Raw genomic sequence first — 27,947 nt, 5'->3', positions numbered from 1 at the left:
ACTCTCTGTTTCTCTGTGTCTCTCATACACACACACACATTTCTACCAGTATCCCCACATTCCCATTAGAAAACACTAATAGCTGTAAGAAATAGGTCACATACGTAATAATCCAGCCAAGCCTAGCTCAGTGTCCCAGTGGTAACCAGTTAGTCCTTTCATTCAATGTCCTCCTGGTTGCTAACATTTGGATACATTTTTTATTACTTGAGCATGGGGAATGTACATTTGCAGCCTCCACAGACTCTTTGGAATTTTTTAAAAATAGGTCAAAGGTTAGAGATAAATAAAATATGTGCTTGAAATTTGCTTTCATCTCTACTTTGTTTGAGACACATCCCATGTAATCACACATTGATACTGAGGCTAATGGCATGATAATTAACAAGAGAAATGCATTATGGTCAAGTTGTCTGTTTTAATTCTTCAAAAGCACTGCACCATCAGCTGGAAGGAGACAGTAGTTTCCCAAGGGAGGGTTGGCTTGCACTTCCTGTTATATGGATTATTGCTCTCCTGGAACCTATCGCAGATATAACCTCAAAAGCTCATATGTACTCTTATTGTCTCACAACTAGTAAGATAGACTTTTGGATCAGAGGGGAAGGCTTTGCAATGAGGTAATTGAGTCACAAAGTGCAATAGAATCCTAGATTCTTCATAAGAGAAGTAGGCAAGCATGACAGGACTCTATTCTGCTGCAAACTGTTGAAACAGAGGCTCAGCTCGGAAAATCAGTAAAAAGCTATATGAGAAAAATGTTTACTGATGATTCAGGTATAAACTCATTGATGTGTGGGTTCTCCCATTGCCAAGGCTACCCTGGGACATTTTTTAAAAATATAAATGAGACAGATTTGTCCTTATGCTGTTATCACTTGAAAACCTGGATAGTTTAGAATGAAATATATGTTGAATGCTCTATATCATATACATGTATATTTATCCCCCATCTTTGGTGGTTAGTCAACCTGGCCTCATTTTAAAATAAGTCTGCCAAATAAAGCTATATTTTTGCATAATAAATTCATAATTCAGTCTTCATGCTTCAATGTTTTGCTATCAGTAAAGTAGAGCAAGAATATAAGACACTTGAGAAGCTACCAGAGTTCAGACTTACAGATTTTTAAATGTCAATGTTTTTTGCACTGCCTTACCAACCCTTATTTCTACAACAGCTTCGGATGTGAGGGAAGCTGAGACTTACTGCAAATGCACCATTTTAAAACACACAACTAGTATAGGTGTTGACTCATCTTTTGAGGTATTTTATTGGTGTGCTAAATTAATTTAGATAGTTAAAATTATAAACAAAGTATGAACTGGTTGAGAAAAATATAGCTGATAAACATTTAGGAGAGGACTGAAATGTGGGTATTACAATAGACTTTTCTCAGTATTTAGTGGATTGGGCATATCTATCATTATTATTTTGAGAGAGAATGGAGATCACTGATTAGCATAGTTGTAGAATTAAAGAGAAAGTTGTCAGAAAGCTCCTACTGTTCCTACCAAGAACAAGAACAGACTGAATTATTATTTCACAAGCAAGGCAAAAAAAGAAAAGAGAAAACAAGGAAAGGAAGAAAATAGTCTTGGGGAAGGGGAGTAAAAAGTTTTATTTGGCTTACACTTCCAAAGTGCAATCCACTCTTGAAAGATGTCAGAGCAGGAATCATGGAGAAACACTGCTTGCTGACTTACTCACAGGCTCATGAATAGCCACCTTTCTTGTACAACCCAATACACCTGCCTAAGGATGTTGTCACCCATAGTGGGCTGGGCTCTCCTGTGTCAACTGAAAAATAAAATGAAAAGAATCCCTCATACATGTTCACAAACAAAACTGATCAAAACAACTGCTCAGTAAAGACCTGTTTTCAGGTGATTCTAAGTTTCATCAAGTTGATAGTTCAAATTAAATGACAAACACAGAAACCAATGTGTAGACAAGTTAGCAACTTGCCAAGTTTGCCTGGTTGGTGGGTTGCAAAGTAAAAGCTTGGACCTGGGTTTTTCTAGTTCCAAAGCTTATTCTAATTACAGTTAAGTTTGACATGTTAAGGAATAGAAATCTAACATGACCTTGAAATACTGTACTTCATTTTAATATGTACTTACAAAACCTTAGTAGTCCATCATAAAAAAAATGTATTAATCATAAAAGGCATTTTTAAAGTGTGTGTGTGTGTGTGTGTGTGTGTGTGTGGTGTGTGCTGTGTGTGTGCAGTCTAATGCCACAGATTGAGGAAATTTTGAGGGGCTGATTCTCTTTCCATTTTGTTTTTAAGGCAAATTCTCTCACATTGTTCTTACCATACACATGATCCAAGCCACCTGGCAAGTGGGTACCACAGTATCCTTTTTAAGTGAGTCCCAGAGATCAAACTCTGGTCATCAGGTTTGCTCAGAAAGCACATTCACCCACTGACCCAGCAAAGTGATTTTTTTTTCATGTTCTAACTCTTCAGAGCAAAACAGATTAACATCAACAAGGCATGAGTTGTGAGTTCTAGTTTGACTGGCAGATTCTTGTAAATCCTGACTCAGCTATCAAATGATCTTCAAGGATGTCTCTAATGGTTCAGGAAAGAGAGTCCTTTCCAATTCTAGTTTGACCAGCAGTTTCAGGACAGTAGGCAAATGATTTCCTTTCAAGGAAGAAAAGAAACTTCTCTGTGTATGGAGTGCAATGCAGCAATAAAAAGCAATAAATATTTAGTGCATATGTGTTGTTATAAGCAAGTTTCTGTGTTGAGCATAACTTTGCTTTAAAAAAAAAACATAGAGATGGAAGAAGGAAATGGAACTAAAGGGCAGAAGTTTGTAAACCTTGGTCTGTTAGATGGCTGGGAGAGCAAGTTAAGGATGTATGGCTGGCCTTAGCCTGTTGCTCACTATATACTTTGGCAAGTGATGGAAAACTAAAATTTCCAAACATTTCCTAGATGCCTCTGCTATTACTAATCCCAGTACCATACATTTTATAAATGAGGAAAGTAGAAGGATATGAGGATATTTGATTTTTCTTGCCTGTGGACATAGACTGAGCATCAGTTCATCCAGGTTATAGTCTGTCTTTGCTCCTGCTGAAATGACACCATCAGCTCACCTAGGTCTCCAAATTGCTGACTTCCAATAATAGACTTGCCTGAAATTGTCGGCCTCCATGATCACGTGAGCCTATTAGTTCTGTTTCTCTCAGGAATTCCAAACAAATGTAAGTCAACATGAGAAGAAAGAGACAGAGCCATGACATGTTGAAAGGAGACTTGATGTTGAATTAATATGAGTTTGAGGCAAAGTTCACGTTCAAGTCTTATCTTCTTTCTTCTCTTTAAATTTTATTTAATCTTTTGTTTTTTACACTCCAGATTTTATTCCCCTCCCAGTTCACCTTCTGACTGTTCCACAGTCCATACCTTCTACCCCCCTCATCTCCAAGAGGATGTCCCCACCCCCAACTCCCACCCTCCACCCCACCAGACCTCTAAACACCCTGGGGCCTCCAGTCTCTTAAGGGTTAGATGCATCTTCTCTGACTGAACCCAGATCCGGAAGTCCTCTGCTGTACATGTGTTAGGGGCCTCATATCAGCTGGTATATGCTGCCTGGTTGGTGGTCCAGGTTCTGAGAGATCTCAGGGATCGAGGTTAATTGAGACTGCTGGTCCTTCTGCAGGGTTGTCCTCCTCCTCAGCTTCTTCCAGTAAATTGGTTTCTTATATACTGTTCTGTGATTTCTAGAAGACACTGAACTAACAAATTTAGACTACACTGTTGAACTTAGGTTTCGCTTTTATCTGTTTAGAGTTGTCCCTCATTTTTTCCTCATGGAATAAGAAATTATAAAATTTATTTTGGAATTTACAGAAGCCCATAGTTAAGACACACTAATTTTAAAGAGATCTTAGACTTTTTTAAGTGTTAAAATGTTTTATTTTGTGAAATTAGCATGAGATCTTGAACACAGTAATGAAAAGGAAATGATTTAATGTGATGTTTTTGTATGTCAAAGTTGATGAGGCTACAATTTCATAGTTTTCATCAAATTGTCACAAGCCTGGACATACATGGGAAGAGGAGATTTTGCTTGTGAAACTGCCTCCATCAGATTGTTCCAGAGGCATCCATCTCTGTGAGGCATTTTTTTGTTTACTAATTGATGTGAGTGGGCCCAGCCCACTGTGTGCAATGTCATTTTTAGGCAGGATAACTTCGGCTATGTAAGAAAAGGAGCGAATCTCAATGGAAATTAACCAGAAGTTTCTTCCCTCATAACTAGCGTTCATGATTCCCGGTACAGTATTCAGCACACTAATGGAGGAGAATGGTAATAATCAATATCACCCAGCTACAAGCCTTGTGACCTCCAAAAGTGATCTGCCTTCAGGATATACAGGTGATATAATGGCACAAATATTATAGGAACAACTTTCTGATTAGATTTAAGAGTCACTTGATGTTATGGAACTCATACCTGACACTGCTAAAAATGACCAAGGAGTATGAGACTAGACAGGTCATGGGCTTAAGGAAAAATTATACTACTGTTATTCAGCTAAAGTAACATAGCAATAAAATGACTCATAATGACATACTACTACACTTGTAGATCAGTGCCTTGCTCATTCCACATCAGAGAAACTTCTTGAAGCAGATGGGAATTAACAAAGAGACCCACAACTGTACAATGTACAGAGTTCGAGATTTAAGAGCACTCAACTCTAAGTATAATATCTTCATCAAAGTCTTTCTCTCAAGCCTCAGAAGAGGCAGAAATTGTAAGAGGTAGAGGTGGTGGATTAATCCAAAGAAACAGATCTAGACACACATGAATTCACAGAGGCTGTGGCAGCATGCACAAGGCCCACACAAGTTAGAGCCAGACTACATTCAGAATCCAGCCCATTGTGTTAAAGCTCATTTTTAACAATATCAACATGTTGTCAGCCAAAGTATATGGCTTGAAACTGAAAATGGACCCCCAGACAGAGTTATTCAATTAACAGACTGACAAGCCATGGACAGGTAGGATTCTGCACAGAGCCTTATCAACCTAAGACATAAGTACATTGCTTTTGATAATGCATATTTCACAATGGGTAAGGAAGGCTTTATTGTCAGAATGACCTAAGACAGGCTGAGTCTTGTTTATGAAATTAAAAAGGGAGAGATGTGGAGGGCTTCGGGGTTTGTTTGGCAGGAATATGACATTGGCCAAGGACAAGGAAGTGAGCTTCAGGCAGGAATCTAACATTAGGCTAGAAAAAAGAAGTAATTTCAGGCAGGAATCTAAATCTTAGGCTAGATTAAGGAAGTAGGCTTCAGACATGAAAATAATTGTGGCCTAAGACAGGAAAGTAGGCTCAGATATTTTGGTCATCCTGATAAGCCCTTAGAAACAGTGATCATGGGAGTGTTTATGGAACTCTGTTTATTTGTTGCCTTGCTTGTTCTTTGACTATTTGTATTTATTGTATTGCTTGTTCCTTGACTATTTGAATCTATTTTATTGCTAGTTCCTCAAACTAGAACTGACCTTAATACTTGCATGTACTTAAAATGGTATAAAAGCAAAAAGGAGGAGGAGGAGGGATGGGAAGAGGAGGAATGGGGGTATTCTAGAGAAGGGAAATGAGGAAAGGGGAATGACATCTGAAATGTAAATAAATAAAATATCTAATAAAAAAGGTTTATAGCTGATGAAAGGAACATAGCTAAAAGATGGAAGAGGCCCTGATGACCAAGAGCAATAAAACAACTAGAGTACTTGATGCTTTTACAGAGGAAAAGGAAATTGCTGTAGTTTTCCTCATGAACAGCAGGTCATTCTGATATATTGGAAAGAACATTAACTAAAAATTACCAAAATGTCATGTGGTGATTTGAATATGCTTGGCCCAGGGTGTGGCACTATTAGAAAGTAAGATTTTGTTGGAGGATGTGTGGCCTTGTTGGAGGAAGTGTGGCATTGTGGGGGTGTGCTTTGAGACACTCCTCCTAGCTGCCTGAGGACAGTCTACTCCTGGCTTCTTTGGATGAAGATGTAGATTTCTCCACTACTCCAATGCCATATCTACCTGGATGCCGCTGTGCTTCCTGCCATGGTGACAATGGACTGAAATTCTGAACCTATAAGCCAGCCCCAATTAAATGTTCTTTATAAGAAAAAGGGAGGAGTAGCCAAGGGGTCCTACTCAGAAACTATCTGCAATGGAACCACTGACAAAAAGAAATCAATTTTCTTAATTTAGTATCACTCTCTGGTATAACAACCATACTCCATAACAGGCCATACCCAGGAACAGCTGACCAACAAAAACAAACTCAGTGCTATTTTTTATGAATGCTTCTTTAATTTTATTTTAAGTTTTTGTCTTATTGATCTCTTACTTATTTGTTTTGATTTTCATTGGGGTGTAGTTTCTGCTTTTTTTTTAAGAGTGAGAAACAAGAAAAGAGGGAACAAGAGAAAGAACATAAAATTGAATTGCTAGAGAGGTACGGAGTATTTGCTAGGACTTGAAAGAAGGTGAAATTATCAAAATATATGGTAAAATGCTAATAAAAATTAACATAGAATTCCTTTCTGATATAATAATTCTACCTCTTAGTTATACCCTCAAAATGAAAGCAGAGTCTCAGAGAAATATATCTACAGTTATATTCATACCAATGTTATTCCACATATCTAAAACATGAAGTAACAACTAAAGAAAAGACGAAAAGGAAAGAGAGAGAGAGAGAGAGAGAGAGAGAGAGAGAGAGAGAGAGAGAGAGAGAGAGAGAGAAAGAAAGAAAAGGAAAGGAAAGGAAATTTAGTTGATCAAGCCATGACGAGCAAACCAGTAAGTAACATTCCTCCATGGTCTCTACTTAAGCTCCTGCTACCAAGTTCCTGCCCTGATCTCCTGCCCAGGCTTTCCTTGATGATTGACTGTAATCTAAAATAAACCTTTTCCCTCTCCATTGTTTTCAGTCAGTATATTTTTCTCAAAGCAACAAAACCCTAACAATGACAAGTAATCTTAAAAATGACTATAATTCTTCACTGTCGTTTCTCTTCCTGGAGTTTTTTAAATGTGTGGTTAGACCTATGGTTGTTACCAGAGGTTTGGTTTGGGGAATGACTGTTGGGTAAAGGTTAGTCAACTTATTGTTGGACAAAATAATACAGATTCAGGGAAGAGATGCAATATGTCTCATTAAGATTATAGTCATGCTGAGAACTTTATCATGGCCATAAGAACTACTCTACTGTGCTGGCTCTGAGACTGCGCCATGCTTCCTGATGATCACTTGTAACCACAGGCTTCTCTAATTTAAATTACAGTGCAAGATCAAAATACAAGTTAATAGAGTACCTGAGTCAGACGGAGGTAACACTAGCACCGGAACTCATTGATCTATTGTGAGAACTTGAGATGTTAAGAATTCTGATTCTGAAGTTAATTTTTTAACATGTTTCCCTTAAGATAACAGGTGGTTAGTACTGAGACTGGATTTTCTATGATCTTTCCAGAGCCAAAGAGTGTAAAAGTGGTATCTACTATACTGTATACATTTACCACCAGAATTACTAATATGGGTCATTTGGCATTTTGGTGTTGCTTGGAAGAAAAGCCTATGAAGATCTCCTATCAGGGGAGACAGATGAGATACAGTTATACAGCACTGTCCTTTAACTTGGGGTGATATTTCAATCCTATTAGCTCCTTGTAGTTTAAGTAACCTTAATATAGCTCACTGTCTTACTTTTTTAGTTAAAGCCATGATCTCAACTGTATGTTGACTATTTTTCTTCATACTCAGCATCATTCCTATGACAGTTCAAATGTGATGATAGAGGGGTAAGAACACAAGTAGCTATAATAGCACCCGTCTAACTTTTTGACATATGAAAACAATCTGGAATAATATTCAGTTCTTCTACCAGGAAAGCACATTGGGCTTTCTCAGAATAGAAGCTTGATTTGAAGACAAAGCTGGGAATCTGCAAAGAGAAATAATAGCACTTTGCATTTTGTCCTTATTGGGGCTTTCATGTATCACAAAAGATCATTAAAAATACAAAAATAAGCTAGCCGTAAATAGGAGAAGAAATCATTTTGAATGGTTTTAAAACTATTTTTCTCCTGGAGAGTACTCAGTTTATAGTTCCATTAAAATATTACTGATATAAATATATTTCAGTGTTCCATTAGGTAGTTTAACTTCCATTTGAAACTTGAATTTATTTAAGATGAGGGAACAGTATTCAGGATAATGAGCTAAAAGATTCTAGATAACTGCCAGAGCTACTCAAGAGGAATAATATGTTTAGAAAATGAAAGCATGCTTATCTTTAGAGTCTTTCAGAGACAGACAGTTTTGCTTCAGAGTGGAAGGCAGCATGCAGCCTGGCTCAGCAGCCTGACAAGAGAGCAACTGGCTCTAGATTTCTTAGTAGTATCAAGGATTCTGATTTGTCTGGCAGGTGTGCTCCTTGTGGTTTCAAACTGCCACAAGAATGTGATCTCTCTATCCCCAAGAGTGAACTTTATGTGAGATACTCATTTCTGTCTCTGTCTATATTCGGAATTTAGAGGACTCTGGTACACGGCTAAGTTAATGCGTTGTCCAGAAGAGCCCCATACTGAGAGTACTCAACAAGCTCTACTGATCAGAAGAAACTCTTACATGCTTTTAAGATACTTAATTGCTCTGAGACAATATATTTTCCAACTCCTTGGGGCCATTTGTTTCCAGTTTCTCATTGGTGTTAAAATCAGCATGCTAGTTATTGGTAGCTGGTCCAGCAAATCACACAAGTTTCTTGAATGAGATCGGTTTTTGCACTCTGCTGCCTAATTGCAGGATTGATTTCTAATGAAGAAGTTTGTATTGCAAATTCTTGACTTCAAGTGCGATGTCCAGGGTCTTTGAGGATTCTTACCAATAAGAATAGATTTAATAGAATATTAGTTTCTAGAAATTCATCTTCACTACCACCACCACCACTACCTCCACCATACACAATTTTGGCTATAGTATTTTTTCATTATTAACTGAACAATTATATAACTAAGAAATATCACAAAATATCTATCAAGTCAGCAAATACAGACACAAAAAAGACATAATTTTTCATTTAAAAGCTTAAGTTCATGAAGAAAGCCAATAGACTTACTTAAATTTAGAAATGATGTTAACTATAACATGTATGAGATGTTAATGATTTATAGACTTTTTTGAGGTGATATTTCACCCTGGGCTCCTGCAGAACAGGTCAAACTAAAACATCACCTCTGCTCTGTACAATAAAATTACACTGGATTCTGTAATGGACCAATTTTCAGAAACAAAAACAAACGCCAATCAAATTCACATCAGCCAATCAGAAGGAGCCTTACCTGAGGTAGAAAAGCAATTCTAAATAACCAGTCAACTTACCATCTGCATCTCAGGTTTGTTGGTTTGATTTGGTTTGGTTTGGTTTGGTTTGGTTTGGTTTAGTTTGGTTTGGTTTGGTTTGGTGAGGTGTGGTGTGGTGTAGTGTGGTGTGGTGTGGTTTTTCTGCCTTTAAAGTCAGGTTCTACTGCTTGGTTCATTGGAACAATCATTCTATTTTTATAGAATGAGACATTCCTTAATTCTAAATCATGAAGCAAAATTTTAAAAATAAAATCTTTAAGTTAAATTTACTATTCTAAAATTCAAAGACTGTGATATTTTCTTATTGGTTTTCAGCTGCATCCTTTCTATGCAATTTGAAGTGTATGGCATTCCAAACATATTAATATCATTATTTCTGGATCACCAATTACCATATTGTGGTCTAATTTCTATTGCTTTGTTAAAATACCTCGGGTTCTATATTTTATTTTTAAAGAACTAGCATTTGAGGTCTAAGACTATGACATTGAACATTCACTAGGGACATCACAACAAAGAAGATGATATGGCAGTGGATGATTTATGAGAAGATTAAAGGATGAGACCATAAGCCAGAGACCAGGAAGATCCATTTGTGACCTATTAATATCAGGTTTCCATCAGAAGAACTAACCCATCCTGATAAGCCAGCATGAATATCCTTAAGGTCATGGCCATCCAAGCTTAGGGCTCCACCTTTTAAAGATCCCACCTCTTCCTCATGCTACCTCTCTACTGACCAAACTTCTACCCCATGAAACATTGGCGACTCTAACTATACTAGAACATAAAACCAGCATTTTTCCTTAGCACTTTAATTGAGCTCAAGAAGCCAGTCATTATTCTAATTTCCTTCCTCTTAACCATTATTATTATTATTATTATTATTATTTATATTTTATTTATTTACATTCCAAATGTTACCCACCCCCCGTCCTGGTTTCCCCTCCACAAACTCTCTATCCCACCCTTCACCCTGATTCTATGAGGATGCTTCCCCACCTACCCACTTCCACTTCCTTGCCCTGGCATTCACCTACACCGGGGCATCAAGCCTTCACAGGACCAAGGGCCTCTCCTCCCACTGATGCCCAATAAGGCCATCCTGTGCTACATATGCAGCTGAAGCCATGGATCCCTCCATGTGTACTCTTTGATTGGTGGTTTAGTCCCTGGGAGCTCTGGGGAGTCTGGTTGGTTGATATTGTTGTTCTTCCTATGGGGTTGCAAACCCCTTCAGCTCCTTCAGTCCTTCCAATAACTCCTCCATTGGGGTCTCTGTGCTCAGTCCAATGGTTGTCTGTGAGCCTTCTCATCTGCATTTGCTTGGCTCTGGCAGAGCCTCTCAGAAGACAAATATATCAGGCTCCTGTCAGCAAGCATTTCTTGGCATCCAAGATATGCACAAAACTCCAAACATCCTGACTTCTTACCATGCTATGTCACTCTAAAAGGAAATAATGAATTGTTGGCGTAATGCTGTTGCTATACTACAAAGAACATGGGATGAGCACCTGATTCATCCTTCTGTAATTAACATTTTGTTTAAGAAAAAGAAAAGGTATTATCCTTAAAACATTATTGTGAACTACCTTTACAATGTATTAGTAACATTTTATCTTAACTATCAATCCATCCTCTTTCCTCTAAAAAGGCAAAGATCTCCCATCCCTGTCAGCAGCCACTAGTCCTTGGTCAAGCCACTTGTGAATCATAGTGTGTTGTATTTGTGAATGGTGAAGAGTGAAATGTGTGGTCTCTATGACAGCCAGCATTCTAGGAGTCACAGTTATAAACATTTACATGAATTTTAATGCATTTCTATATTATCTAAAGCATTTGAGTGAGGCCTTCCTCAGTGACAAGCCTATGCACAGTGCCCAGCACTAACCACTGAACACACTTGGGCATCACCCTCCACAGTGGAATCCTGAGCTGATTGCACCATGTCATTTGCTGTCAGGAGTCTGAGACATGAATTATGAGTGAATTATAAAAGAAATTCTAACTATCAGACATTTCTATCAAAAGTATGCTTTAAGGAATTTTGCACAGTTGAGGAAGTACTTGCTTAGTGCACATAAGACCTTGAGCTCAACGCTAATAAAATCTTGGTTAACATTTTACTGAATATTTTATGCAAACTATAAATCATATTTTTTTAATTTGGCAGTTTTAACGCTGAAAATTGCCAAATATCGACTAAGATGTACATGATAAATACATAAATATTAATGTTCTGCATATTACACTGTCAAGTAATTTGTACTTAAAGCCGGATTTCATAATGAAATTGAGTATAAGAGAAGGATAAAGAGATTGTAGGCTTGAAATATGCAATGAAATATTTCTTTCTTCAATTTTGAGTCTAATTCCTTCTTAATGCACAAAAAATAAAAGTGTAAATTCTTCAAAGCCAAGAACTTCAGGGTGTTTTTTAGCTTATTTTTAATCTCAATGTGCAAAATCTAATGTTGCAAATATATTAGAGACCAAATAATCCCATTAAGGAAGCACATTACTCACAGATATGCATGGTTATTATCTACATCTTCTACAGATGATAGTGTAGCTGATTTTACCCCTGAATAAAAACAGTTTAAAAGTAGTTAACTTGCAAATATTTTTAATTATGCACATTTTATTTCCTGTAGCAAGTCATGGAAATCTTGATTATATTTTTGAAAGTTTAATGGTGATATTTGTAAATTTCATTATTGTATCTAGCCAACTGTAGAAACCCAAGCATTTAAAACAAAGTGCTAAAACTCTTAAACAACTTTGTATTCTGGTTTCGTTTTGCTTTTTCCTAGGGTGGTTGGGATTTAACTCAGGATCTTATAGAAGATAGGCAAAGACTCTACTAACACTGAGTATCCCCTAATTTGTCTTTGAGTGGGAGTTATTTAGTCTTGTGTTTTAAAATGGCCTTCTCTTGATCTAAACTTAAATTGTCAAACTGTTTACTATAGGAACTGCTGAAATGTTGGTCTCTAAAACTCCAAATTGGGGAAAGCTGGTTGTCAAAGTAACCAGTACATTGCAAATGGCTCTAACAGCATCCGTGCAGAATGAAAAGCTATCGCAGTCCTTCTTAGGGAGTATACTTAAATTCTCCAAAGTCTGTCTTCTGCTTGTGTTTCTCATTTGAAATTGTATCGATTAACTGAGAAAGCCACTAAGCATCTATGCGATGACCAGAACTACCAACACACAATAAGAGCTGACTGAACAGTTAGGTCTCCTGCACTGACCTCAGGACATGGTTATGGGTGCCTTAATTATCTAAAGGGACATTGTGGCCATCTCAAAACTTTATGTCCATTTTAGGACACTTTTAGCTCGTATCCCATTTACCAATCTCTAAAGAATCCACAGCAATCTGTAGTGTGAGATGATTCTCAGGAAAAAGGCCATGCCCTACAGCCTCTCTGAGAGCATTAGACACCAACACACACAGTTAAAAGTTGGAGCCTAACGGGCTATTAAAACGTTAATAGAAGAATTATGCCTCCATCAAGCCAGCAGTGATTGAGAAAATTACAGAGCTTTAAATCTGATGGCACCTCAGAGATCAAGTCAGTTTCTCTCATTTCACAGAGGAGTAAATTAGGTTCACATTGGCTGGAGGCCCCCTCAGATTGCAGAGCTGGTGGGAGTAAACCAGATAAAACTGTACCTCCTGTTGCTCCACAGTAGACAGAGCCCTGTAGCAGCCAAATGCATGACCCTTTCCAAGTCTTGTTTCAGTTATTGGATATAATAGCATATTAATAGTTTTGGTTACTAGGTAGAATAGCATAGTAATAAACGGGAAAGTACCAATGGTATTGGAGACTATTTTCATTCTTTCTCATAAGGATGAGCATGAGTTAATTAACATAGTCTAAATTTGCTATACTTGTTTGGACTTTCATTGAAAACTATATGTAACTCCCTTGTTTTTCACTGACACATTGTAGGTATCTCAGAGAGCCCATTAACAAGACTTGCCTAATTCTACTGAAGTCTATCTCACTATTGGCTACCTTTTGTAACATGGAAGCCTCATTGTTCCAAACCTTAGGGTATTTGAGGATGGACACATCCTAAAATTTTTGTTTGCTTTGTTTTGTTTCTTTTATTCTTTATGATGTCCTTGATCTATACTATACTATTTCATAAAAGAGGTAAAATAAAAGTGTGACTGTCTCTGAGTCTGAAATTGCCTCCAAGTCAAATGCACAAGATTTGATTGAAAAAAGCATTTAGTCTTCCTTGAGTCTCAAGTATTACAATTCCAAAATATATATTTTTCAGCAGATGCTCCTAGAGCCAGTATATAGCTATAGACAGGAATGTTTTAGTTTGTTTCTAGAAAACTTCTAATTATAATAGTTGTCTGTAGACTGGTTGCTTTTAGAAACACAATACCTAAAAAGAGAAGAAGCCAAACATGTTTCTTGAGCATTTGTGGGAAAACTGAGCATTAAAATACTAACTCAAATGCTAGAAGAAAGATAGTTTAAAAATCTTCCTTAATTTGAGATGTGTTGGTGCTATAAACACCTATGGAGTTTCTACTTTGTAGTGTGGGGTAAAGGGAAGGTCATGCTAACCCCAAGCACAGCATCTTGGAAATTGTCAAAACTACTGAAACAAAGTAATTTGTTTGATCTTCTCTCCTATTCTTTTATCAAAATGGGAGTTTGCATGTACTGAGATGCACATTTGGGGGTCAGAGGATAACCTGCAGGAAGCAACTTTCTTTCTACCATGAGGGTTCTTCTGCAGGAAGCCATGTGGTAGCCTGAGCTCACTGGCATTTGAAGACCTATACGTGGCATGGACCCTGCATAATCACAGGAGAATGAAATGTTGGTAGGAGAGGCAGAAGGAATCTACATGAGTTTAGAGTCTACTTTCTTTACCTTACTCTAGCATCTACCTTATTTGGTGCCATTTTTGGAACCTCTGTCCATTTGCCAACAAATCTAAGCATAAGAATACAAGATTTGAGTCTTTCTTAACCTGGCCAAGCAGAAGGTGCATCATGGGTGTTGACATTCATCACAAGGATCGAAAGGTTCAGCTCAAGGAGCTCCAGAGCCAGGACTGTGGCTCTGTGGCTGTTAGCCAAGCTGTACAGGTTTCTGGCAGGGACCAACTCTGCCTTGAATCAGTCAGTGCTGAAAGTGTAATTTATGAATGGCACTAACTGTCCATCTCTGTCCCTGTCCTGGATGATCAGAAAGATGAAGCTTCCTGACAGAGACAACAAAATGATTGGCTGTGGGGAGAGTCACAGATGATGTGAGGGTTCTGGAAGTGCTCAAGCTGAACCTGTGTGCACTGCGGGTGTGCAGCCTGCCCAAAGTTGCATCCTCAAAGCTAGGGGTAAGATCCTCAACTTTGACCAGCTGGCCCTGGAGTCTCCCAGAGGCCAGGCACGAAGCTAAAGGGCCAGCTGGGGCTAAAAAAAAACTAACCCTGGATCTTAAGTGTAAATTTAAAAAAAAGCTTTGGATGTTGAGGGAAGAAAAAGAATACAAGGTTTCATTGAATTTCCAGCTGTATCTTTGTTCTGTGAAGTTTCTATTTACATAAGACCTGGGTTAACTAAATGTTAGGCCTTCCTTGTTGATCTGTATTTCATCATAGTGTCCTCCATTGCAATGGGTAGAAGAGAGCTCGTCTTTTTGCTCCTCTACAGACATGATGACAAAGCAAGCTGGATGTGGCCTTCCATGTTGCCTTTAAGAGGACAGCCCTTTACTAGTCTGCAAACCATGATACTCAAATTCCAGGTAATAACATTAATGATAGCTTTTCTATCACCTTTCTAGGTTTATTGTACAATTAATAAATTTTGACCAATATGGAAATTAATGTTATCAAAATCAAGAATGTGACATTATTAAAATACTTCAGGAGTTCTTTCCAGTCCCCTACTGAGATATAATTTCTGTTAAATCAACTGCATGGACCACCTCCTGAGTGAGCAGGTTTAATAATAGTGTAAAAGCCAACATATCACCATCTGCTTAGCCGTATGTACTCCTCCTATGTTTGGCAACAGTTAATACCTGGCTTGACAAGTACGTAATGGTGTGTAGATTTAACCCTCTTAACATCCTAAAGTTTCTCAATATTATCAGCCTCGAAGTCTCAGATTTATGTTCCATTGTACACCATTTTTTCCACAGATCTGTACTATTCTATATCTGCATTTATACTGAACAAATCCATTAAATGCCACACTGGTCAGCTATATGATACCAGCATATGACAAAGTGTGAAGCAATAATGTTATGATTTTCTAGTTTACAAGTTGTGTAGCAATGGGAACAGATCTTGGTAAAGCTGGATCTTATTAGCACTGCTCATGGGTTTATGTCTACACCCTGGTTCATTCTTTTCTCTGGACCAGGAGCCATCTGAAACACGTTTTTGAAGAAATATAACAGAACATCCCTAGAAGGTTCACAGACAAGAAACCCACCCCTAGTAAAACAATAGTTCATACTGACATTACCAAGCCTGTACAGAAGAGGAGAAACAACCATTGTACTCAACAAATAAAGGAAATACATTCTATAAAACATAGTTGTAACAGAAAATTTTAGTTATTCAGAATTGGTTCATCAAAGTAACTATTTGGGTAGCTGAAGATTATTATAATTTTTAAAAAGTCTCATTTCTTTGACTGGAATTTAGCATATTCTGTTTTCTCCAATTAGGCTTCCAGGTTCTTTAGAAATAAGTCTATTTTTCTCTACATAAAAATGCCCTTTTGAATAATTGAGATAAATTTCCATTTTAATATCCCCTAACTCTTTAGAAATTCGCCCATCAGTTCATTGTCCAAAGTCCCTAGAAACGGATGAGTTTGTTACCATACAATTCATAAAACAGAAATAAATTTTCAATTCTAGTGAATTTCTCACTATTAACACTCTAATTTCTATAATCATTCATAAGTAGCTATACAAAAGAGATTAAAAATTAAACTTGTTTGTGGGGAGCCAATAGAAGGCAGCTATCTTCCTTGCAGCCATTTTGAGCCATATACCCTGACAAGATACTTGTTTACAACAGCTGAGCACACTCTGATAACATCTTGTTTTAGATACCCAGGATTTTCCCTTGGATGTGTGAGACTTAAAGGTGTGATTTATAGACAAGACTTAAGGGCGTGACTTAAAGGCGTGACTTAGAAGTGAGACATATAAAAGGCAAGAGGCAGACAGAAGAAAGTACTTGAGACTTGAGACTTGAGACTTGGGAGAACTTGGAACTGGGAAAGAGACTAGGAACTTAGAACTAGGAACTAGACACTTGGACTAGAGAACTGGGATTAGGACTTGGTGCTGAAACCCAGGACTTGAGACTTGGAGGCACTAGGGACTAGGAACTAGGGACTAGGGACTAGGAACTTGAGACTTGGGACTTGGACTAGGAACTAGGACTTGGAGAGAAGAAGAGAGACTGAAGAATAAATGGGATTGAATCTCACTCTGTCTGATCTCCATTCTTCACATCTATTCTCACTCTTTCTCTTGCTGAACCCCGGCTCATGGACGGGAGCAGCTTGGGGCAGTGTGGGCTCTAACAATTTAGCCCCCAAGGCTTTTGGCAGTGCAGGTTCCAACATTGACAGAGCGGTCTGCAACATTTTGGCCCCCAAGTGTGGGGCAGAGTGGCCCGTGACATTTTGGCCCCCAAACGTGGGGTAGTGTGGTTCTCAACACTTGTTTAAAATTTTTCTGGTGCTGGAATCAAACATAGCTCTACAACCTCTATATTTTAAAGTTTTAAGATCATTAAGTTCAAAAACAAGAATAGAAAGAAAACTGCCATGTCCATAACATAGAGATTAAACTTCCCTAATGATTTCAACTGTAATCTAGAATTGCTTTAATATTAAAATCAGAATTGTAAAAATGTTTCCTTTTTTGCCACTACAAAATATCACTTTTCCAACCTAAAATTGCTTTGAGATGAAATGTCTTTCCACTGATGATGTTACAAGATTTACTAATTTTCACTTATGTATATGAGTATAGGGAGAACTATGGACCACTTGCACTCTAGACACATGAACTAATACAACTGATCCTGCTTCACTCCATACAGCTTCCTTCTCAAAAAATATAGGTGTGATGGTTTGTATATGCTTGACCTAGGGAGTGGCACTATTAAGAGTTGTGGCTTGTTGAAGTACATGTGTCACTGTGAGCATGGGCTTAAGACCTTCACCCTAGCTGCCTGGAAGTCAGTATTCTGCTAACAGCCTTCAGATGAAGAACTCTCAGCATCTCCTGAACCATGCGTGCCTGGATGCTGTCATGCTCCTGTATTGATGATAATGGAATGAAACTCTGAATCTGTAAGCCAGCCCCAATTAAATGTTGTTCTTATAAGAGTTGCCTTGGTCACGGTGTCTGTTCACACCAGTAAAACGCTAAGACAATATGTAAGCTTTGTTTTTTATTTAGTATGCCCTGAGGATAGCTGCCTGTCCCACCACAAATACATACATTTCCACTCACCATGATTTCTGTTTTCCTTATATTCATAAGTACCATTATACATATGGATCTCTTACCTTGTGTCTCAGGGTTTGTTTTTGCATTAAAATTTTCATATTTAGTCCTTCCTTGTTATTCTGCTTATTTACAATTTATATAGATTGCAGCTGGCACTTAACACAAGAGTTTATCTTAACAATTATCTGAAAAGTATAAAGCTAAATAAAGCTTCCAACTTCCTACACAGAAAGAACTTTGGCATCTTGTATCTATGATGTATTTTCTCATAATTATTATAGAGTACCTTTATTCTGTTTACTTTCATGTTATTTCTTGAAAACTATAGACATTCCTCCCTCCCCTTACTCCAAAATAGCATTTTTACACTTTCATAAAAAGTACTTTATGCAAGTACTTTCTTAATTTTATAATTTCATTGGCAATGTGGTATTTTAATATGCAATTTTATTCTTTGACTATCAAGAAAATTTTTAAATCTGAATCACATTTTAAAGTCATTTCTTTCTCATCTTTAAAATATTGCAAATTTGCTCTCCTGTTTGAAGTGTTAAGTTATCTATTTTACAATCAATGTGGCTGAGTTTAAACACAAAATTATCTGAGATTGTTGAGGTTTATTATACATATCCAGGCAACATCTAAAAAGAAGAATCAGAAAAAGAATGGGGTGGATTATGTGGTAGGTTCTAAGGGGAAGAAAGGAAAGGGGAAATGATGTAATTATACTATAATTTTAAAATTAAAACAATTATTATTTTTTAATTACATTACCTACCTGACCGGCAGTGTCCAAGATGTCCAAGTAAGCAGGCTCATTGTCAATCCTCACCTGGGTTTTATAAGCATCTTCTGCAAAACATAGAAAAAAGTTTTGCTTATGTTTGTCCTATAGAAAAGCTGTGTTTAATTTGAAATTTCTTAAAAAGACATTCTAAGTTACTAGCTGATGTGCTGTTTAAAGAATCAAGAAAGTAAGAGTAGAACATGGCTGATAGTAAAACTTTCAAAAGTCTTAGACTACAACACTGTGGCTAAGAAGATAGCTTGGTGTTTAAGAACCTTTGTTCTTCCAGAAATTCCAGTTTCTTTTTCCAGGATCTGATGCTCTTTTCTGACTTCTATAGGCACAAGACACACACATGGTGCAAATACATGCATGAAAGCAAAAAACACTCTACACATAAAATTAAGTAAATATATGTAAACAAAAAGCAAAAGTGCACATAGAAAAGCATCATGATATTGGATTTGGCATTGCATGCTTACATATGTTACCATAGGCACAGGCTACAACATTACAGAAGCCTTTAAATTTCTTCTATTCAGAGCTGAGAAGATAGCTTTGATATTTTCTGGGAGAAGGAAGGCAGAAAAGTACCACAGTTTCAGTAAAGGAAAACAGAGTATATATGTGAATAGATCATTGACAAAAGATAAGTATCATGTTTGCCTGGGTCTGAAGCTCCAGAAAGTCCTCTGGATGTGAAGCTTTATTTACATTTATGTATGCTCTTATGGTGCTTAACCCATTACACATATTGTAGTCTGTTTAAATGTAACAGTGGGTTAATGCCATCTGGCCATTCCTGGACCTTGAGCTCATAGATTACCAAAGTTTATGTTTTGCCTTGTTCACTGTTCACATTGTAAAGAAGGGGCCGACAGATCCATTGCCAAAAGCTTTTAGAGCATCACTTCGGAGACATCAAAAATTGCCATGCAGCTGTTTTTAAACCACAACCGGACAGATGAATTATTTTAAAATATCTTTATTCATAAAGCAGAAATGATCAACCATAGGAGATGCTTTTTCTAGTTTGCATTCTTGGAACCTCCCACAAATTATACGCTTGTTTGTCCTGGGAGCCAGGAAGACACACGTGTGCACTCAATCACACACACGTGTGATGTGCATTGACATAGACAGAACCCAAAGCACACTCAACATGTGAGCAACCATAAGAATTTTCCATTTTGTATCCTATTACTCTTTTCAGTTACTGGTCTCTCTCTTATAAGAAGAGTATCTGTGGAATTACTGGCTATTTTTACATTTGGACTGTGTGCAGGGTTATTTTTTCAGTTTCTTGAGAGACACACGGTTACTCTGAGGACTGTTCTATGAAGTGAAGATCGCAAGCAAGCCTCAGATTTCATGTTTGCTTATTTAAACTTAAAGTCCAGGGAAACAGCCTCCTGAGGTTGACGTGCTGAGTAAGGCTGTGATACCCTGTGTGATCATCCGACGCTGTGACAAGCCAGCACCTGGGACACACATTAAACAGGAGCCTCCTTTGAGATCAGAAAAACCTCTTCAGAAAGAATAGATAGGAATGGGCTGGAACTAAAATCAGGCCACAGAGCTAATATTTTTTTTCTCTGTGTTTTAAGACAAGTCCATCCATGAACACACTCTGGTATGGGAAATCTAGGTCATCTTCCTGGCCTGAATAGAAACTAAGCCCTTTCATTTCTTCTCTATAAACAACCTTGCTTTCAGTTCCCATTCATCCACTCCCTTTGAGGCTACCCATGCAGAAACATACTGTCAGAAACACTCTGTTGAATGCATATAAACACTTGCCTGAATTTCAACCGTCTGCCTATAGTGCCTATCTGAAGTGAGCTCATTTATCTCCCCAAGCAAAAGACTAAATGTACACAATGCTTCTTTAGGCAGAAATGATCACAGCCACGTGCTACATTCTTTGAACAGAAAGCACAATAGGACTGCACTCATGGAGACACTTACCACCTTAAAATGCATCTCAAAACATGGATATTTAACATGAGACTAGGATCTTCTCTTCACTCTGCTTCTACAGCAGAATTTTATAAACTAAAATAATAAAGACCTGTATTAAAGCTTTTAATATATCACAATATAGGCATGCTGGGTTGGGCAAGCCACTTACCTTTTTTGTAAGGTGTAAATAACTGTACCTTACGAGGCTCAACAGAATAGCACATGTCATAGTACGTTGGAAACAAGAAAGCACAAATCAAATTCAAGAAACACTATGATGTGAATTATTAGCCATACTATATGAAACTTAAATCACATGTGCTATTTCTGATTATACATATATAAATGGATATTTACCAATCAAAAGACCATGCAGGATTTAATAGCATATATTTCTAATAATCATCAAATATATTGCTTTGGCTAGTGCAAAAAACATAAAGTATTCTGGAAAATAGACCTTTTAACTCTTTCCTGGAAAATGTGTACTTATTTAACTAATTTAAAAATATTTTAGTTGTAAATATTAAGGGCATTTAAAGCCATAAAGTATGTAATTGAGAAAATATTATTGCATTTTTAGCACATGATTTTAACCTATTATAATACTTGAATACTTCTTTCATAATTTACTGCTCAAACCAAATTATATAGTTGATAATATTTCACTGAAATTGTTTTTCTATAACTTTGAGCCTATATGTGTTTCCAAGATAGCAATTGTTGATCCAATATTTTTAAAAGGCAATAAATAATACAAAGGCTCAACTAAGGTATTTTCAGACCTTTTTTAGAGTTCTTCTTACATAAGTCTTGTCTGTTGTACAAGTGAAGGATTGTGTATATATGCATATTTTGTGCATATGCACATATATAGAGAAAGTAAAAATACTTGGAAATGGACAATACTGACTTCTATCCTGATTAAACACAGCTAATTCAACTTTATACAATTCTGCATTTGCATCAAGATGCGTGTCAATATTAAATTCAGTGCACATGTAGGTATCTAGTATGTACTCCATACTATGATGAGCACAATATCTACAGTGTTGAAAAGTTAGTCATCAGTTGTATCTAGTCATATGGGGTTTAAAATGCATTAAAGAAGCCAAACAATTACACTATGCCTTGCTAAGTGTTCAATGGCAAACTCTTAGAAGTAAATTTATTTAGGCAGAAAGCAAAGAACACTGGAGGGATTCACTGCTGAGCTTGGTTAGTCCTCAAAGGCTTTACACAGAAAGAGGGAAGCCTTAGGCTTCAGGGGGGAGAGGGTAAATTATTTAAATTCTGACTTAACCCTTATCCTGAACATAAACATTCAGTAAATACCTTTAAGGTTATTGTCTGTGAAAAGGGATTTCAAAAGCATGGTTGGTTTAATGTATAGAATACATAGTGATGGTAAAAGGATTCCCTTCTCCACTGATTAAATGGCTAAGGCAATGCTGTCATGAAGGTCTGAATCCTGGGTATCACAGGAGCTACAAGACAGCTTGGATTATTTTTCCCATATTGTAACAGTGAAGAAGGAATCTGGTTTACTTAGATCTGAAAGGATTATATTAGAGGTGTACACCAGTTGAAATGTTTTCCTTAAACATAAAGATAAGTTCTTGTAGGGAAAGTTGGAAATGCCCAGATTCACCTGCTGGTAGAGTGAAGATGCCCTGTTGATGATATGATATCTGATGTGAAGATAGTAGATTATCACACACCAAGAGGGTCTGCCAATAGTCTTTGGTAGGTAGCAGATTTAACACCATGCCCCTGTCCCTGTCCTGTACTTGACACTAACATCAAGCTCAATGTGCTGGCACCATCCACTGAGAGTGAAGGACTCTGCCAGGATATTGGAATGTGCAGAAGTCTACTCATGAGTCATATTTTGAACCAATACTTCTCTCACTTCTTCTATTACTCTTTACAAAAGCTGACTTTCAGAGGTCATACCAGACACAATGGACTTAAATACAGATTATTTTTTCATACAAATGATGATCAGTTTTATAGTCAGTCTCAAAGACCTACAGACTCTTCAGCTTGGTCTGATGAACACATGTGGTTACAAAGTTCCTGTGATGTCCACCAACAAAATCTGAAGATAAAATTGCAAGCCATGTTGTGGTATAAGTTATGTAGAACAACAAAGGTTCATATCCAGAGCAAAAGAAGCATTTAAACAAACCACTAAAAGACAAAAACTTCTCCAGGGAAAAGTAGGCAAGACATTGAGTACTTAATTCTCTTTCTTAGGGTGGGGATTGTTACATTCACCAACTTTTGTATATGTATTTATTGTCTATTATGATTCATATTATAATATTCTAGACATCACACATTTATTTTTCATTCATTGTATTATTTTATTCTTTTTATATCATGATGAATTGTTATCTCCCTTATACACAAATAAGGAAATAAAAAATCAGTTATATAATTTGCCTAATTTAAAAGTTTTGAATTATAGAAAATATAAAGATATATAATGTTATATGAAAAAATTTATTACTTATTCATCATATTTTGTCCAGTTTCTAATGTCTATGCCAATTCAATGTCAGATAGTGCTAACTTCTTAATATTTAGTATTTGTATTGAATAAATAATTTTCCTGATAATACTAATGAATATGTTTTGTGATAATATAATATGATATGATTTCAAAGATTCGTTACATCCCCAAATATTTTCTTACTGGCATGACATGATTCCCCAAAGTCTACCCTGGCTCATAAGTTCTTTAAAATAAGCAACTTAGTTTCTAATAAAATTACAAATGAGGTAAAATATTAACACATTATTAGCCATAAGCATCTTACCCTAAGATTACTTTTGCACAAGATGAGTTGTCAGTAAAGAAAGTAGATTGTGGCCTTGAGGGAATGATCAGCAGAGATGATGGGACTGGGTGGGAAAGGGCCAGCCTTGAATACAGATGCAGAATTCAGTGAATACAGTAGAGTAGGCACATGGTCACCCAGACTTGAGAGGATTAAGATGGGAGCAGAATGAAGAGCCTATTCTAAGAGAGGAGGAGCACAATCATTCCCTTCTAATTTCCTTCTCAAAGAGATTAGAAAAGTGAAGTGGTTTTATGTGTCAATACCTATGAGAGTTATAGCAACTGAATACCATGTATATACACCCAAAATAAATTTAGCATAGAGGAACATAACACAAGTAAGTCCATATTTGTGTTCTCTGAAGTTGGAGAATCCTTAAATTACTAGCTTCTTTAAGGGGTGCAGAAATAAGATTTTTAAAAATGGAAGAACAATTTTTTACTGATTTTTTTTGTTTTGCTTGTTTCTTGAACAGTAAGCTAAAGCAATGTTTAAAACATTTCCAGACTTTTCTGAAGATCTTGTTGAGATACAAATCTTAGTTGAGGAAGACTGGACTGGTAACCTACATTTTAATAAGCTGCCAGGCTATGCACACCTGTCCAGAAGCATTCCACAATAGACACTGAGATATTCAAAAATCTACAAACAAGCGAAAAGCACAAAGAAACAAGTGAATAAGGTGAAACCAAAAACCCAAGAACTTGGGCTTGTATGCAAAACCAACTGTGAGGATGTAGAGAGTAAAAATGCAGAAACAAGTGTTCTCTGCCTTCAGTAGTAAACAGGGACTCAGAATCCACTATGCTTTGTAAACAGAGTTAAGAACATCTTTAAAGGGGTCAAGGAAATAATTTACAGGTCTCTTTGTCTTTGAGTAAAGTATTTTATTGTTGCTTCTTATTGGGAGCTGAAACCAGTGCCTAGTGTCTAAGCAAATGGACTGAGTTGCACCAACAGATGCTCTTTAAAAATGTTTTGAGACAGAGGAGTATTAAGATGTGCATAATGAACTTGCCTTCACTCTGTGGATTAGGCAGAACTCAAACTTGCAGTAATCCTGCTACTTCCTCCAGAGTAGGTGAGATTATAGGAATAAGCCAATATTTCTGATGCTAAATATTCTTACAGAAATATAAGATTGGTCTGGAGATTGTTAGATGCTTCTGTGTCACTGGGAAATGGATGATATAAACAACTTCAGAGATTTCAGTGGATATACACCTGGCATTACACACTTGGACAGACTGTCATGTCATTGAAAGTGTGAGTCACAGAAGCTTCTCCTCATGGCAGAACCAGTCACTAAGGAAACAACAACAGCTTCAAAGTCATCACCCATGATCAACTTCCTCCAGCTTGTAAAGTTTATAGAATCTCCTAGATTTGTACCACTACCTGGAATTTAAGTAATCGATATATGAGCCAGTGAATAGCAGTTCACATTCTCACTATAAGAAAGAATTTGCAAAGTAGGGACGATTCTAACACAGACCTCACAGTTCCACCTTTCCTGATACCAAACTGCTGAAGCCCGCAAGCACACACCAGCTTATTGATTAGTAAGGTGCTTCCAATTGGCAGGAGGGACCCTAAATGCCCAGATAGCGCCTGGCCAGCCTTTCCTGGGCTTAGGGGTTGGCGTTTCAATGCCCCAGTCCATATGACTGGTCTTCTGGCTGACCTACAACTTAGGACTTAGGCCATTGGGTGACTTTCCTCCTCGACAGCAGTTTATAAACCTCCCAAGCTCTTGTGGCAGCCAATAAATCCCTGGTACAAGATTGACCTGCTTTCTGGAGATCTCCAGGAGTTCGCCACAGCTGGGCCACCTAGATATTCTCGTGACGACCTGATATCTAGACCACTTGACTGATCCGATACTGACTTTTTTCTCAGGATGCAGATATGAATAGTTGGGTAACAGCCCACCCATCACCCAATGGGTGCTAAATTGTCTTTGATTGTACCCCCAGACACCCCACTAGGTTGTCTCCTGAAAAACCTCAAATCTCTAAAATTAATGCCTGATTTGAGGCCTTCCAAACTGATACACTTCTGCAATAAGGTCTGGATTCAGTACCTTCTAGACAATGGTTCAAAATGGCCACCTAATGGCACTCTAGACCCAATCATTTTAAAGGGTCTTCATACATGCTGCCAGCAGTCTGGTAAATGGAAAGAGGTTCCCTATATCCAAGCATTCATCTAACTCTGCTCTAATACCTCTATGTGTTCTGCCTGTTCCCCACCCCAGCTTCTTTTAGCCATGAAACCTACTCAACCACTATTAGATGACACTACACCCTTATATCCAGCTGACAAACTGCCTCCCTTCCATCCCTGATTTGTTTCCATGCTGCTGAAAACCCAAACTGCTGCCTCGGTTTCTTCTTCTCACCAGGATACCTCAGAGTCTACTAGCCTGACCTCTCCAGACCCCTCCCCTTCTTCTGTGTCAGCTGTAGGCCACTCTAATCGCCCTGCATTGGCACCAACCTTTACCCCTCCTATCACGCATTCTAAGGCCACAGTCAAATGCCCAATTCCTTCTCCTCCAGGGACACCTAAACCAGCATCTGACCTTCCTTTAAGGGAAGTGGCTGGAGTCAATGGTCTGGTCAGAGTACATGTCCCTTTTTCACTGAGTGAACTTTCTCAAATAAAGAGCAGACTGGGTTCCTATATCTCTAACTCCTCTGCTTTTATTAAAGAATTCAGGTACATTACTCTATCTTATAGCTTGACTTTCCATGATGTGCATATGATTCTCACTAACAATTTACTTCCTGATGAACACAGGCGAGTTTAGGAAGAGGCAAAAATGCATGCAGATCAGATTCATCAGATAGACGGAACATATCCAATCGGATCTGAGGTGGTTCCTGACCAGGATCATCAATGGAATTATAATTCTGCAGGTGGTATCTTAGCTAGAGATAGATTTGTAACATGCCTTTTGATAAGCCTAAGAAAGGCAACCTTAAAGCCAGTAAACTTTGAGAAACTCCAAGAGATTGTCCAAGACAAACAGGAAAACTCGTCTCAGTTTTTAAAACGCTTTACAAAGGCTTTATTGCAGGATACCAATCTGGACCCTGAAAACCCAGAAGGTAAGCAACTTCTGATGACCTACTTTTTTCCCAGAGCTACCCTGACTTAAAAGCTAAACTTAGGCAATTGGAGAGGAGGCCCCTAATTCCAGAGGCAGAAGTCTTGGCACTGGCCTTCAAGGGGTGCCATAAGAGAGATGAAAAAGCCCGAAAACAGAAATACCACATGCTGGCAAAGGCTATCCGACAAGCCTCAGCCACTACCCTAGACTTCTGGTCTTTGAAGGCTCATGGACCACCTGGCCACTGCTATGAATGGGATCAACAGGGTCATTGGGCGAGGGCTTGCCCCAACCCCAGCAAGCCAAGGGGATCACGTCCTAGGTGCCATCAGAAGGGACATTAGGCTGATGATTGCCCTCATGTCTCCCAGAACAAAGGGACATCACTCCCAGAAAACCCTTCAGCTGACCTTCTAAGATTGGCTATGGAGGACTGATGGGGCCCAAGCTCTCTTGACCCGACCATGCCTATTACTAGCAGGGAGCACCAGGTAGCTATTATAGTATTTAGTCGACCCATCTCCTTCCTCTTGGACACCGGGGCCACTTACTCAGTACTGATAAAGTTTTGGGGACCCACTTCACCTTTGCGTTTTCCCATTGTTAGGGTAGGAGGACAACCTTACCTTCCTCACACCAGACCCCCCCCACTTAGTTGCATTTTTAGGGGTGTACCTCTCACCCATTCCTTTTTGGTAGTACCTACATGCCCTGTCCCCTTATTGGGAAGGGATATTTTAGCTAAGTTGGGAGCTTCTATTTTCTTTGCTTCCCCAATTCACCTAAACCCAAGCTTGCCAGCAGTTCCTCGGCTCCTTTTTCTAGCCAGTCAACCTACTAACACTAACATGGTATTTCCCTTACCAGCTTCTCAAGGGACCCCCAGGTTGGGATGTCCAGAATCCCTCTGTTGCTAAACATCATTCTGTTGTTATCCAGTTACTGAACTCTACCAGGTACATCACCCAAGCTCATTACCATCTCTCTCTCCAGAGTCTCAGGGAACTTAAGCCTATCATTTCTGACTTCTTAAGGAAAAAACTCCTTCGCCCCACCTCTTCCCCATTTAACACCCCCTATACTAGCAGTTAAAAAACCTAATGGTACCTATTGACTGGTTCAAACCTCAGATGTATTAATTCTGTAGTGGTTCCCCTCCATCCTGTTGTGGCTAATCCTTACATACTTCTTTTTACTATTCTCTTAGGGACTTTGCATTTTTCAGTCCTAGATCTCAGGGATGCATTTTTTCCATTCCTCTAGATGCCCAGTCACAGGACATAATTGCCT

At 37.9% G+C, this 27,947-nt stretch overlaps 1 protein-coding gene across 1 annotated transcript in view; it reads right to left on the bottom strand.

Moving 5' to 3' along the window:
• Rit2 (Ras like without CAAX 2) overlaps window positions 1–27,947 on the bottom strand; it is a 292,855-nt gene that overhangs the window by 181,552 nt on the left and 83,356 nt on the right. Inside the window, exon 3 of the mRNA XM_034518692.1 lies at window positions 18,723–18,796. Coding sequence (XP_034374583.1) covers window positions 18,723–18,796 — 74 coding nt within the window. The remainder of the gene's footprint in view (window positions 1–18,722; window positions 18,797–27,947) is intronic.

Source organism: Arvicanthis niloticus, chromosome 14, assembly GCF_011762505.2.
Source record: "Arvicanthis niloticus isolate mArvNil1 chromosome 14, mArvNil1.pat.X, whole genome shotgun sequence".
Taxonomy (NCBI): Eukaryota; Metazoa; Chordata; class Mammalia; order Rodentia; family Muridae; genus Arvicanthis; species Arvicanthis niloticus.
Note: the sequence above shows the minus strand (reverse complement) of the source record. Positions and strands in the feature narration are given on the sequence as shown.